Genomic DNA, 15,160 nt, shown 5'->3' with positions numbered 1-15,160 from the left:
CGTGGAACTGCCATGACTCATCGACCCTCTCCTTACCTGACCCCTCCACTTCCCAGACCATTCCCTGCCTACCTGCCTATTCCCTCCCATGTCGCCACTTACCACTGCTCCCCCAATGCTGTCCTGTCCCCTTTCGCGTCCTGGTATTGTTTTGCAGTATGGGGTAATGCCGCCCCATCTATGCGCCTCTACCAGTGTGGCAAGGGCCTATACCTGCCTGTATGAGTGGTGCTCCACTGTGTGTTGATGGGCTTGTAGTTGCTGAGGAGGGCTTGTATATATGCAGGGGCCTTTCATGTACCGAAGCACTCTTTGAAAGTGTTGATGAGTCCTGAATGCGCTGATGGACCCCATAAATGGACTGATCAGCATTTTATGTGCCGAGGGGCCAACCCCCGCATGTGAATAAGGTCATGTATGGGGGCGCATAGTGCGTGCTGAGTGGCCCGTGTGTGTTCTGAGGGGCTCCTGTGTAATGCAGAGTCTCCTATAGTGCTGATGGACCCTATATGTATTGCGGAGTCCTTGTATGTGATTGGGCCCAACAAGGCCTTAGATGCACTGTTTTGAGATGTGGGGCCACTACCTATGTGTTCGAAGGCCCCTGCATGTTTTAGGGAAGCCCAGTATGTGCATTATAAAGCTCTGCCCGGGCCCTTTGGAGACTCGGTCAGATTGTCAGTACATATTTTGCCACAAGTGATGAGATTCCTTTGAGAATTAAGTGCATTTGAGAATATGGTGACCTGCCCATTTCTCAAACTAATGCAAATAAAAAAGTCCATTATCTCAGCTGTTTTATTTGCATTAGTTTTTAAGAATGTGCCCCTATATGTGCATCTTGTTCTGTTACCTAATAAAAACATGTGTTACAATCCATTTATTATTTGATATGTTTCTTATGTTTATTGAGACTGATATTGCACTCGTGGTTTGTCCATCTATCATTTAAGATATATTTTATGAGATCATGAACTTACTTAAAACATGAATTTTTAAAATACATATATGATTATAACATGGTTTAAATGCACTAATTTAGACTAATGTTATTCAACATCTTCTTGGGGGATACTCGCAATCCCCTCATAGAAGGGTTGGGCTCACACGCTATGCTAGCTCCTTCGACGAAATATGGGGCCACTTTGAAAAAAAAATCCAGGGCCACTTTTGGTTCCCAGTCCAGCCCTGTCTGCTAAGCACAATGCACAGAAAAATCCAGGAAGGTTGTCAAACATGATACTTGGTTTTGGACCAGTGGAATCGCAATGTGCCATCAGTATGGGATCCAGGAAAGCCTGTAAATTCAAAGTGTACAGTAGCACCTGGAGCATTCCAAGTGCCAAATGTGATTACTAAATAAATGATTGCAGGAACAAATAACTGGACAGACTAAAAGAATATGGCAAAATACTACTTTATTATCAGTTGAATAAAATTGGAAAACCTGGCGAACAAACAGATTGCAGCTCACACACTCTCAAAGCATTTCCATTATGCAAAAGGCTTTATACCTCGATGTACGTCAGCTGTGGCGTCATTCTACGTGGCACACAAGAAAAACCTATCGGGCGGAGGGTTTGGTTAAGGGAACATATGTACCTATTCATATAAGTGTTAGCATCATCATTGGCTGCCCCTTGTCTGGTAGGCATGCCTTGACCACCCTCTAACTACGTATAATACTGACAATAGCATAACAACAGCAGCAGATAGGCTTCTGAAACAATGTATAGTCCACCATCACATAGGCCCTTATGATTGGGTGCACTCTTCTCCAACCTTGGACATTTAGCTTGGTAGCAGCACATAACCAACGAAACCCAGGTGCAGGGGGACAACATCAGAAAACTGCCTTCCTTAGCTAATTAGCCTACCATCTCTAATCAGTTAGGCACTAAGCCAAGGCTTCTTGACCTTGCTGACTGTTCTCTTCCTCAGAACTGTAAAAGGGAGTGAAGGTACATTGCTTGTTATTCACAGTAAACTGAACAGGCTGGGGTGTTGCTCGGACCTCAAACCCGCAGATAAGAAGGAGGTGCTCCGGAGTAATGTTCCACCCAAGCTGCGGTGACCTCCCAAAAGGGAGACACACAGAACCAGGCATCCTCAACGTGAGGATCTCTTTAATGCAATATACCGCTCTGCTAAGTTGATATCACAGAAAGAGAGTTGATTGCTCAAAAGAGCGGGGAAACCCACACTGCCACACCAAGGCTGAAAGGCAAAAGACAACCGATTACTACAGTGTTAAATGGTTCTCTTATACAGCAGTCTAAATAGAGGAGAGTATACCTGAAAAACTTAGCCTGGGAGTATATAGCATCGTGAGATGTAAAGCAAGGAAGAACCAACCCTGAATAAGGAAAGCAGAGAAGGACCTATTACACTCAATACCTTATAGTGCAAAAACAAATAACATACATTTGTGATGGCTTACCCTATAAGCAGAGAGACACTGAATAAGGTGACAGAAAAACAACAACAGGACAAAACAAAAAATGGGAACGTTAGTATAGGGAAACTCCCCGTGTCGGGGTGGTGCACTGAGCAGGATAAGGTTCGAAGTGCACACAGTTATCCAAATTAGACGGTTCTATGTACCACAAAAGTCACTAGTGTTCTGGGATGAGGGTTGGATCTCAGATAGGAGAGGGGTCTTGAAGTACACAATGGGAGGCAGGAGAAAACAGGTTCAGCTGTTGTAAGCAGATGGGAATGAAAGGCGGCTTAGCCTGATTTCACTGCACACTCAGGGTTGGAGCCAGTCAGGATGGTGGATGCAGAGAGTGGAAAGAAGGCACGCTCGGGCGGTGCAGCGGAGACGAGTGCAGAATTCCCAGGGAAGGAGCACTGGAGACGGAAGTGCACTAGGGCTGTAGTCCCGCCGGTATTCCATAGCTTACCAGATGTTGGCTCAGTAAGGATACATTAGGCAGAGGGAATCCGTGAGCGGTCCGGGTCAAAAGGTTCCTGATCAAACAAGGCCAAGGGATAAGACTGAGGCAGGTCGGTAAGAAGTCCGGGTTCAAGATATGGCTAAGCAAGACGAATTCCAACAGAATAACACTACAATTAGAAGCAGCGTCAGGAGCGATTGGATCGCTATTGAAGACCTGGCGAGGGGCGGAACCTGCACAGACGTACCGGAGTCAGCTATCTCTTCACGTGACCCACGCGGTACACCCGTATCGTGGAGACAGGGATTTAACGTCACCAAGGCAACCACCAGCGTTACAGGCAATGAGAAGCCAATCTTTTTGAAAAACAAAGACGTGCTGATCGTGCGGGCAGTATCCGCAGAACCCCAGATGTAACATTGGTATCTTCGCCTGGAGCTTTATGTATATACCTTATCTTCTTCTTCTGGTCTTATACCATGTGTGAGGAGACCATGATTTTGTCCATTCTGTCCCTTTATTTAGTGCTATTTGATTCAATTATATTGGGTGCTATTACTCTCCTCGAGCCTCTGGAGACTTGGTTGCTCCGTCTAGCATGTGCTTTCTACATCTTTGATTGTTTAATACGTGGCACTCCCAATTATTCACTCCTTTACTTAATCTAAGAGAAATATGTCTGTTGCACATGGCTTATCCTCTTCGACTCCTTTCGTGCCTTGCAGTTGCTTCTTGCTACAGCACCCTTGATCCTGAGCCTGCACAAATCTGAATTCCAGCGCCTGTCACCTCTCCAGCCTTGGTCTTTCTCCTTGAGGCTTCTTGCTTACTATTATACAATGCCAACGTCCATTTTCTCAACATGGCTGCTTTACTTGTGTTATATTTCCTACATTAGAAAGCTTCTACAGTGTCTTGTCTACCTTGCGTTTCTGCGTACATACATCTACCGCATCTCTTGTTACTTATTTTCTAAGTATATATGGTTTTCTTCATCCTCGCATATGCGTTTACTTCGTCACTTTAGTCACATATTAATTCTTTCAGTGTTCTTAAATTGTTTCAGTGCGTCCACATGTCTTCTCTTCATGACGTCACTATGCATCTGTCAGACTTCACTTATAGTTCTTCTATATCCAGTGGTGTCTGCAGACTTACTTCTGCCACATCAGTTTGAGGGTACATTTGGTAAGGTTGTCTTAGTGCATAACGTCTCTCATACCGTTGATGTGATATTGGGATGATACCAGGTGTCATGCATAGTGCTTTCTTGCTGTTCTTTCAATATGCCGTAGGTGGGGGGGTGGGCTCCATTAGTGACATGTTCATCTGCCTCTCTACAAAAGACTACGACGACTGGTTGGTCACCAGCCTTGGAAGAAAGGACTTTACTGCCCGAGTGAGAGACTTTGCTTCTTTGTCTCAAAGCCTTTTCTGATAGCTATTTTGAGGTCTCTGTGTAGGAGCTGGTAAGAAACCCGAGGAGGTGGCAACATCAGGAGGCAGTTGTAAGAGACTGGAAGCAGTTGTAACATCAGGAGGAGGTGGTAAGAGACCGTGGAGGGGTAGCAAAAGGAAAATGTGGACAGGAAGGTTACCATTATTTCAGAGTGGTAATGGGAAATGAGGTAAAAACCTGAAGGTGAAGAAGGGGCCTGGAGACTAAAGACATGGATGGGAAACTCTTCAATACAACTCCAACTCTAGTTGTACCTACAGCTGCCAGAAGCAGCTGTGAGAAACCTGAAGGTGTCTCACCTGCTATTCCGTGAGGATCTGTCATCCAGGTGGCCAGGACACAGCCATCGCTTTTGGAACCAGTTCCTGGGGATGGACCAGTGTGGCAGGATCACCTGGATGAGGGGTGTTCAGGGAATGGAAGTGGGACACCGGACGGCGAGACACGGTATCCCCTACCCTGTAAAACCATTTCCCCATCCTACCTGTAGGATACTTAGGAACTCAACTCCACCCCCCCTTTTCCAACACACACACTTTCTCACGGACAGCTCACTGTGAAAGAAAATGGACTAACACCCGATCCGTATACCTGACATGTGCCAATACAATGTTCAGGCAATTACTGATCATTACACACACCTGACTTCAATCACACTTCACCACACAGATAAAGGCGGAGCACGAAAGCACACTCTAAGCAAGGCATAACACACGAGGAAGCAGCAGTTCCAAAATGGCATTTTAATACAAGGAGAAAGACGGCAAGACTGATGAGGGTTGCAAGGAGGGAATTGCCCTTGACCTTTTCAGAGAAAGACCGTTACTTTGATGAGCCTTTGAGAATAAGAAACGTAAGACCTGGAATCAAAGCTGAAGAAACCTGCATTGTGTGTCAGAGGTACCCGGGGTTCTCCTGCATCGATAGCAAAGGTGCAGAGGATCGTTTGCCGCTGTGGTACTGTCCTTGGCTCCTACAACAAAGCAACACCAGTAAAGTCAGCACAGCCAGTGAGTTGGGGAGACTGATACCAGACCGGTCTGTGTTAAAAGCCAAGGTTGCAAGCGGCAACATTGTATAGAGAAAACTGAAGAGAACAGTATATGAAGCATATGTAACAAGTGCCACGAATATAATTAAACAGCAGATGAGTGACAGAACTTTTGAAGCCAAGACAGATACCATAAATAGAGTGGACCGGCATCATGTGGTGCTCATTCAAAGGTCTCTTTTAGGTATCCAATTGAAAGGTGGCAAATGTAAAAAGGAATTATGAAATCGAAGTGGTCCTGCAACGGGTCAAGCCAAACCCTGTGAACATTTGAAAGTCTTCGATAGTGGATGCTAACTGAAATTGGTCCAAGCCCGGCTGAGGGAGACTAATTGTGTTAAGAAGAGGATCTGAGCTTGGTTGAGGGGGATCCGGTGTGAACCGTGAGTCACCCGAGAAAGAATATTCTATGAACATTGTGAAAGAGGATCTGAGCCCGGAGGAGGTGGATCCAAAGTGACGATTGTTGTATTAAAGGGATCTGAGCCCGGCGGAGGTCGGTCCAGGGTGAATAGTGAATCAACCAAACTGAGTACTTCTAAGAGGAGAAGAACTTTTCTTTTTTTTTGTATCATGCCCTCTGCATGAAGAGACTTTGATAGGCAAGGAGACTTGGGGACAGAAGGCCCTGATTCTAATGAGTGAACTGTATCCTCATGCTAAAGAAGTCAGAGATTGTGCTATGCTTGAGTGTACCGCCTTGTCCCGTGCTGAGCCAACGGCCTAAACATCCTGACCTATCATTTTTGTGAACACTTCTTTCTTTTTCATAAAGACTACACCCACACTATTTGTATTTAGAGGTAAGGATTGGCAATAGTTTCTTTTAGTATAGGTCCTTTTATTTTGACAAGACACACTAGGACTGCGTTATTATTATTTGATGGTCGTAGCTTGCTCCCATCTGTAGATTTAGGATTAGATAGGCGTTTATCATACCCTTGTTGAAGTTCAATAAACACCCTTGAACTGTGGTCACTTGTGTCTGTCTTACTGTTGATACCATGCCTTCCTTACACAGGACATGAAAAAATCGAGGAGGATTGTCAAGCAGCAGACATGGCTATGGACCAGTGGAAGAGACTTGGGCCCTCATTCCGAGTTTGGTGGTACCCCGCCGGTAATTCTGTCAGGATGCCACCAAAACAGATGTGCATTCCCACCGCCTGATCTCCCGGTATTATCGGGATATTACAGGCAGCAGGAATTCTGGTAACTCACATTCCATGGAGTCCCTTAGGATTCCATAGAGGGGATTGCCCCAATTACAGGCACCAGTAGTACCAGTTCCATTAATTGCAGCATTTTTTGGCCAGTGGGGGCCTGATCTACCGGCAGGTCAGGCCTGGAGGTAGATCCGTGGGCCCCACTGACAAACTTGTGTTTCCCAGTCCGATATAAATGCTGGTGCCGGAATTATCAGTAATTTCACCTGCTTTTTTTCCAGACTGTGGAAACTGTAATGAAGCCATTGGTGTCTGATAGCTATGGGTACAGGATCCAGGAAACCCTGCATCTATTTTGACTGCAGAAACTTGCCACCATCCTGGGATGAGGAGACCTTAACCCCCAGTCTGATAGGCTTTGCGTTGTTGTCACTAAGATTTCTCTGCTTGCTATTTAGGACTGTACCTGCCAAATAAAGACTGGAAAACTCTATCTTCCGAGTCTAGGGTTTTTTGTATCCCACAAGGCCTCCATGACAAACAATAGCATCAACTCTGCACCCCTCCCCTGCATAGGGAAGAAGATAACATGGCAAACACACATTTCCACAGTTCTAGAGTATGGGCACCAAACTGTCCCTGTTCCAACCACTTTATCTCAGAGACTGCTTAAGGTGATCAAAAAGAACATCTCCAAAACAAACATCATAAAACAGTTAACGGCTGACCTATGTAAGGAAGGCATGTTATCAACAGTAAGACCGACACAAGTAACCACAGTTCAAGGGTGTTTATTGAACTTTTGAAAGGGTGTGATAAACGCCCATCTAAACCTAAATCTACAGATGGGAGCAAGCTACGACCATCAAATAATAATAATGCAGTCCTAGTGGAGTCTTGTCAAATTAAAAGGACCTATACTAAAAAAAAACGATTGCCAATCCTTACCACTAATTTACAAATAGTGTGGGGTAGTGTTCATGAAAAAGAAAGAAGTATTCACAAAATGATATGTCAGGATGTTCGGGCCGTTGGCCTCCTTTCCCTATGTTTTCAGCACAGTGCAAGGCGGTTCACTCGAGCAAAGCACACACTCTGGCTTCTGCATCGCGATGATACAGTTCCATTACCAGCATCAGCACCTTCTGTGTACAAGTCTCTTTACTTCGTAAAAGTCTCTTGATTCAGAGGGCCTGATGTACAAAATCAAGATGCAAAAGTTATTTTCTTTTTACAAACATTCATATTGGATGTACACCCTGGATCCCCCTCAGCCGGGCTCAGATCCCTTTCAAAAACCAAAAGTTCAACGTTGGATCCCCCTCTTCCGGGCTCAGATCCCCTTTTACAATGTTCAGAGAATATTCTTTCTCGGGTGACTCACGGTTCACCCCGGATCCCCCTCAGTCAGGCTCAGATCCCTTTCTTTTCCCCAATTAGTCTCCCACAGCTGGGCTCAGACCAATTGAAGTGTACATTAAACCGTCAAAGACTTTCGAATGTGCACAGGGTTTTGTGCTCAAGATTCTCTTTTCTCACAATTAGCATCCATTGGATACCTCACAGAGACTTTCAAATGAGCACCCATGTGGCGCCGGACCACTCTGTTTACAGTATCTTTTTTTGGCCTCCCAAAGTTCAGTCACTCCTTTGGTTTCCAATTATATTTGCGTTGCTCGTCACATACGTCCCACACACTGTTCTCTTTAGATTTCTTCATACAATGTTGCCGCTTGCAACATTGGATCAAAACACAGTCTGGTTTGGTGTCAGTCTATCTGACTCAACGGCTGCGCTGTCTTTACTGATGCTACTTTGTTTGTAGGAGTCAAACACAGTACCACAATGGTAATTGCTCCTCCTCGCCTTGGTTATCGATGCAGGAGTGCCTGAGGTACCCCCGACACACTGTGCATGTTTGACCAGCTTTAGTTCCTGGTCTTAGGTTCTTACTTTCCAAGGTTCACGAAAGTAACAATATTTAAATGTCAAGGGCACTTCCCTCCTTGCAACCCTCTCTGGTCTCACCATCTTTCTCCTTGTATTAAACTGCCATCTTGGAACTGCTGTTTCCTCGTGCGTTTTGCCCCGCTCAGAGTGTGCCTTTTATCCGTGTGGGGAAGTGTGATGGAAGTCAGGTGTGTGTAATGATCAGTAATTGCCTGACCTTGCCTGACCATTGTATTGGGACATGTCAGGTATACGGCTCTGGTTTTAGTCTATTGTGGCTCACTGTGAGCTGTCCGTGAGAAAGTTTGTGTCCGGAAAAGGGGTTGGGGAAAAGGTTTTTGCAGAGAAGGGGACACAGCATCTCACAATCCGGTGTCCCACTTCCACTACCCGAAGATCCCTCATTCAGGTGATCCTCCCGCATTGGACAACCCCCAGGAACTGGATCCAAAAGCGATGACCGTGTCCTGGCTATGTGGATGACAGATCCCCAGGGACTAGCGGGTGAGACACCTTCAGGTTTCTCACCCCCCCACCCAACCAGAGGACTCATGTAAACGTTCACCACAATTCTCACCAGTGCCTTACAGTCTCCTGAGGCTCAGTAAAAATGTGATGCAGACTCTGCGCTGAAGCTCCTCAATGTGCTCCATCTACAGATGGCTCATGTCCCGGCTATCGCCTCTTTCAATAAAAAACCTCTTTTAAGTCATACTGAACCCCATCTGACGTGTGTCTTACTGGTATTCCTTTCTCCTCTAAGCCTCGTCCAGTGAAGAATGTTACCTCCACTATAGGAACAACAAAGCTGGTAACCCTTCCGGAGAGTGGGACGAACTCCACTAAAGATGCCATCTACCACAAGCCAAACTCCTTCATCTATACACAAGCAGACAGACATTGCACTGTGTTCATGAAAATCATCACCACCTTGCCACTAAATAGGAGATGTGGGGGTGGGTAGTAATTACTAATCCCATGTAGCTTGTCATTGTCATTTTCAATCATTGAGACTTTTTACTATAAAGGAGTACAATGGTGGGAGACACAACCTGTCCTTAAGGGCAGGAGCGGAATTACATTTTCACTCTACCTTCACCTCCCTAACAGTAGATATATGTAGCTTTAGCATAAACTAGCAAGTTCCTTTTGAAAGAAATTCATAAACGGCATGGAGGAGACTCATTACATTTACACTTCCCTGCAAACAGGTCTGTCCATGTCATTTTAAACATTTTCACTGCAAAGTGCAAACCAAAGCTGTGCAGGGCAACCTACACTCACTCCTCCTAAGTGTATGACTATGACTATCAACACCACTCTCACAGCTAATGACCTAGCTGAATACTTTGCTGCAAACATTTCCAAAATTAGAAATTCTCTCCTCACCTTCCGGACACTCCATCCTCCTACATTTTACACTCCGCCTACTCTATCATCACCCTCTGCCTCCATCTCCCGCTTTAGTCACACTAATACTGACAAAGTGGTATCTCTATTGATGAAGGCTAACCCTTCTTGTGCCCCATCAGACCCTCTTTGTCCTCAGCTAGTCAAGCCTATTTCCCCTATAGTGGCCTCTTACCTCGTTGAACTCTCCAACCTGTCCTTTGACTCTGCTTGCTTTCCCTCTGTTTTCAAAACATCACGGTCATCCCTCTCCTAAAAAAGCACGGGGCTGACCCAAACCTACCAGCCAACTTTTGCCCGGTGTCTCTCCTTCCACACTACTCTAAAGTGCTTGAAAGGGTTGTGTTCAACCGTCTTACCAATTTCTTAGGCATCCACAACCTTTGAGAGCCCCTACAAGCAGGTTTATGCCCCTGTCACTCCACAGAAGCTGTTCACATGAATGTGTCTAACTTCATTGCTGCTGCTAAGCCCGCAAACCTATCCTCTTTCCTAATTTTCCTTGACCTGTCTGCTGCCTTTGACACTGTTGATCACTCTGATCTCCTTAATACTCTTTCTTCTTGGGATTCACGATCAAGGCCTTGCCTGGATTGAATCTTACCTTGCACCTCGCCAATTCTCTGTCTCCTGGAGCAACAACACCTCTCAACTCACCCCTCTAACTGTTGATGTTACACAAGACTGTGTCTTGATTTCGCTACTCTTCACACTCTACTCTTCTGCTCTTGGGACACTATTCTCTTTCTTTGGATTCTTGTACCAACTATTTGCGGATGACACTGAAATCTTCTTCTCTTTTCCTGAACTCTCCTCATATCTCTGTATCAAAATTTCCAACTGTCTCTCTGCCAATAAATATCGGATGGCTTTGCACTCTCTGATGTTAAACTCTACTAGAGGTACTCTTCTTCCCTGTCAAATGCTCTCTCATCTCTCCCTCTGCCGATCCAGTTCACACCTGACAACTCTTCCCCACTCATCTTCAGCTAGAAACCTTGGTATCATCTATGACCCTTCTCACACTTTCTCTACCTTCATCTCCAAAACTGGAACAACAGCTTGCCTCAACCTCCTAAATATTTGGAGAATCAGGCACCTCCTTCCTTTTAACACCACCAAGCATCTCTTAACCCCTCTTGTCATCTCTAAACTGGACTATTGTGCCAGCATCCTCTTTGGTCTCGCAAACTATGCTTTCTGTCCTATCGACAAGATCATTAACTTTGCTACCAGGACTCTCTTTGAACTCACTCACTTCACACCTACTTCATCGTACCATCACCAGGCTGGATGGCTGATGATGTAAAACAGGGTCAGATTTAAATGTCTTATCCTGGTTCACAAATCTATCCACGGTAAGGCACCACTGTATCTATCCAACTCTGTACGCCTTCTCATAATCTCTGCTCTGCCCCCTCGACTACCCTTGTGGCTCCTCACCCTCCCTGTGCTTCCTCTCGCTTCCGCTCGTTCTCTCTTCTTGCTCCACTTGCATGGAATTCTCTTCCACCAGACATTTGAGAAACAGTCCACAAATATTTGTTCAAAACCAAACTAAAAGCCTTCCTCCACACCTCTGGGTTACCCTCTTAATCTACCTCTCACCTGCCTGCTAGCTAATATTTGTCCCTCGCCTCTAACCTGCCTCTGTCTCTCACTTCCTCTGCCTCCATATTAGCACTTCATCCATCATGGCCACGTCCCAAGCACAGCAGGCCGTACCACCTACATGCACCTAAAATGGCCAAATGTTTGTCCTTAATCTATTTATGTCTGTGTAGGGTCTCGGTGACTGTTCCATAGAAATCAATTGGCTTTACACCTGCATGAAAATACCATGCTGGAGTAAAACCAAGCGGTTTTTTGTGACAAAGGGGAAGCAAACACATAATGTCTGATCTGTGTACCCCCCTCTACCTTAAAAAAACACCCCAGAGCGTAGATAAAGGGGGTAAGGCTTGGAAAATTAGCTCCAGGGTGACCTAGAAGGATATCAGAATGCTTGAAAACCGAATACCCTTCATCAGGACTTTCTGAAAAAGAGTAACATACTAACTTCAGATTTGCTTTGGGAATTGAAGTCAGCTCATAGTATTGATGAATGGTAACATTGAGTTGGGTTTTCAGAATGACAAACATCTGTGCAAATAATCTCAATGTATATTAATTATGTTTATATTGTTCCATCACATATTCAATGTCGATATCCTGAAAATCGGACTTGATTGCACTATTGTGTGAGTTGACAACCCAGCCTTTGTGGGGTTCAACTCTGTTGATAAATTGAAAGTTTGGAAGTCAAGGCATAAAGCATAACAGCTCCATAATGCAGCTAGTCAATACTATTCTTCCAACCTGCTCTTCTCATTTCAGGAAGCCTGGAACCATGTCCTGAAATGCAAAAGCAACATCAGACCCAACCGTGGCTTTGTGAAACAGCTGTCGCTCTGGGAGGAACAAATCCATGGCACCGCCATCACGGACATCTCAGACCCAAACTATTAGGATTGGTGAAGATTTCAGGCAAATAAAAATATCTTTGTCTTACGACTGTCCTGTGTGTTTTTTTCTCCACTTACTAAGTCACCAGCCCACATTCTTACCTCAAGGGTAGTGCAGATGACTCCTATTTCTGAAGTCTAGAACCATTCTTGTCCACTCTCCAAATGACATAGCATGGAGTACAATGTTTCCTGCTTTGGTCAAATACTAGGGATTCTATATTGTGAATGCCATGCCATGGGTGTCTACCCATTGACAGGGGTTACAGTACAGAGGGCGATCATCATATTACCAAGCCGGACTAATAATTAGAAGGATTTCCATACCAGCTTACTGTTTCCATCACCTTCAGACACCTACATTTTTAGTCAAAAATATGATGGGAGTACATGTTTTGTGAAAAAAGTGTGAATACAGGTGAGTGATATTCCTTCCATGTTCCTTCAGTTCTGTTTTTCTTTTTATTACCCACTTTTCTGAAGTGCTAATGATGCTCCGCAAAGTGATACAAGCATTATCAGTAGCTTTGGGCATGCAAGTTACTCATATTACTCTTTCAGTGCATGTTACCCATGTTAATTTAATGTCAACTAAATGTCTCTAGTGTCAACCAAATTGTACAACAAAAGTGCAGTCCTCAGCATCCAGATTGTGTGTTTAAGTTTATAATATGCACAGCACAGAATTATGTGGACAATGTATAGGTTGTCAAAGAAAATAAATGGGTGCAAAGGTTGGACACACTCCCTAAATTTGTAATCTTTGTAAACTTTGATTGCAATGTGAGTCCAGTACTTTGTTGACACCCTCCCATGAAAAGGTTTGCACTCTAAGAAGTGGCCTACCTATACAATCCAGCCCCAAATCTGATACTAGGATCTAACCTTTGTACTGGCAATGAAGACGCAATGAAGAGAGTTCCCCAAGACATTCCAGAAGTCTAAGGCCCAGTCTGGAATGAGTAATTCTAACTCATACCATTCTTAGATGCCATGGATTGTGGCATACTGGAATGAGGAAGTGTACGGGAGTAGGATCGCTTATGGGCAACGTGCTCACCTTGGAAGCAAGACGACACGGAGCAACACCGGTTCGATCCCTTGTTCTGCGCTTAGAAACCTGTGGGTATTAAGCGCGTTACAAATAACCTATCATCTCATATCATATCATATGATGAACATATTCTGTGGACTCCCCCAAACAGTGATAAAGTGGTCAGGAGATCCTGGTGACGCCAAAAACATGCCAGGTGCTCTTCTCGGATTCAAAACAAGCAGTGAGGTAGAATATGGGGTGAAACAGAGTAACCCCTTACTCTCCAACTCCACATTGCTGGTGCAGCATAAGCTCATACCGTGGACCTGCCGTAGTCTGTGGCCTCATCGCAGCTCCACGACGCACATGAGAGGATGAACATAAGCACCATTTGAGAGTATGGATTTTCAGTAGCCAGGAATTGCTTGGCCCTCGTGATGAGATAACCAAAGTGATTTTACACCTTGACTGGACTTCCCACGGTGTAGTGAACCTTCGCGGCTCTTACACAGAATGCAAGGTCTAGGCTGACTCTCTACTAGTGTGGTGGGTATCTGGCATGGCAGATATAACATGCTGGGGAGATCCATACTTTAACTCCTTTAAAGGTCACTGTGGGTGGAACCGCAACACACACCTGCCACTCTTTATTTATTGGATATTTTTAAGTCACCTATACAGCAAATGGTGTTTCAAGCTTGTTAATTGAGATGAATGCAGATGCTTGTACCTTCTCAGTGAACCTGTCATTACATAAGCAGGATGCTCTACTCTGGGGCATAGTGTCACTGGATAAACCACTAGAGAAATCAGTTTTCACGTTTCTGTCACTTCCCAGTCCAAAGATATGCACAGGATCTTTCGAGAAGGGAGAACATCTGCCCAGGTAAAGGGCCTCATCAGTGTGTTAATGACATGATTTTCATACAGGTAGACTGAAGAACTGGAGCTGCTCACAGCTGAAAGTAAGGTCATATTTCATCAATCAGCAGCAGACTAAAAAAGTAATAACCGAACAGCACAGGTGCTTATATATTTGGGGATATTGTCCGCCTGTAAGAGGATTCAATTCAACACTACAGCTAAGTCAACGCCTAGTCTATAATACTGAATGAAAACCCTTATTGATATATCTTTATGTCCAGTTCATGCGTTCTGGATGACTACCCCTATATAACACCCCTCTCTTGGAATCCCACTGAGCCAAGAAGTAGTTCTGTTTTGCAAGTTAAAAGGTTTATTTGATAAATTAAACAATAGATATATATATCCCACTTTATAATAAATTAATAATTGAATATCACACTTAATCTGATATGATAAAGATTAACAACGGAGAATCTGGCACTAGCACACTTCTCTATAATCAATAAGGAGTTGACATGAAATGGATAAGGTAGCACACAGGTGAATAGGAACAAAAGAAGAAGGTGGTACAAAATGCTTTATAGAGTTCAAATGGATGCAAGGTTGAATGAATGAAATGCAGTATAGAAATACTCAATATGATTTCAACAATACAATGTAATCACTTTTCTCTGGCAATCCCCTCCCCCCCTTGATGCAAGGTAAGGAAATGGAAGGAAAACACACAGTTCTCAGAAATGCAATCAACTGTAATTCAGTTCACCCCAGCAAGCTTAGACTACAGAAGTTTGAAAACACAGGCCCAAATTGCTTTGAT

The 15,160-nt window shown here is 44.5% G+C and overlaps 1 protein-coding gene across 4 annotated transcripts in view; it reads left to right on the top strand.

Moving 5' to 3' along the window:
• STYXL1 (serine/threonine/tyrosine interacting like 1) overlaps positions 1 to 12,486 on the top strand; it is an 863,427-nt gene extending 850,941 nt beyond the window's left edge. For all 4 annotated transcript variants that reach the window (XM_069614942.1, XM_069614941.1, XM_069614939.1 and 1 more), the window contains one exon: positions 12,313 to 12,486. In XM_069614942.1, coding sequence (XP_069471043.1) covers positions 12,313 to 12,444 — 132 coding nt within the window. In that variant the 3' untranslated portion in view covers positions 12,445 to 12,486. The remainder of the gene's footprint in view (positions 1 to 12,312) is intronic.
• Positions 12,487 to 15,160: the final 2,674 nt, after the last annotated feature.

This window comes from Ambystoma mexicanum, chromosome 9, assembly GCF_040938575.1.
Source record: "Ambystoma mexicanum isolate Mex_15411 chromosome 9, UKY_AmexF1_1, whole genome shotgun sequence".
NCBI classification, from domain to species: Eukaryota; Metazoa; Chordata; class Amphibia; order Caudata; family Ambystomatidae; genus Ambystoma; species Ambystoma mexicanum.
The sequence above is the reverse complement of the archived record's forward strand: the minus strand, read 5'-3'. Positions and strand labels throughout refer to the sequence as shown.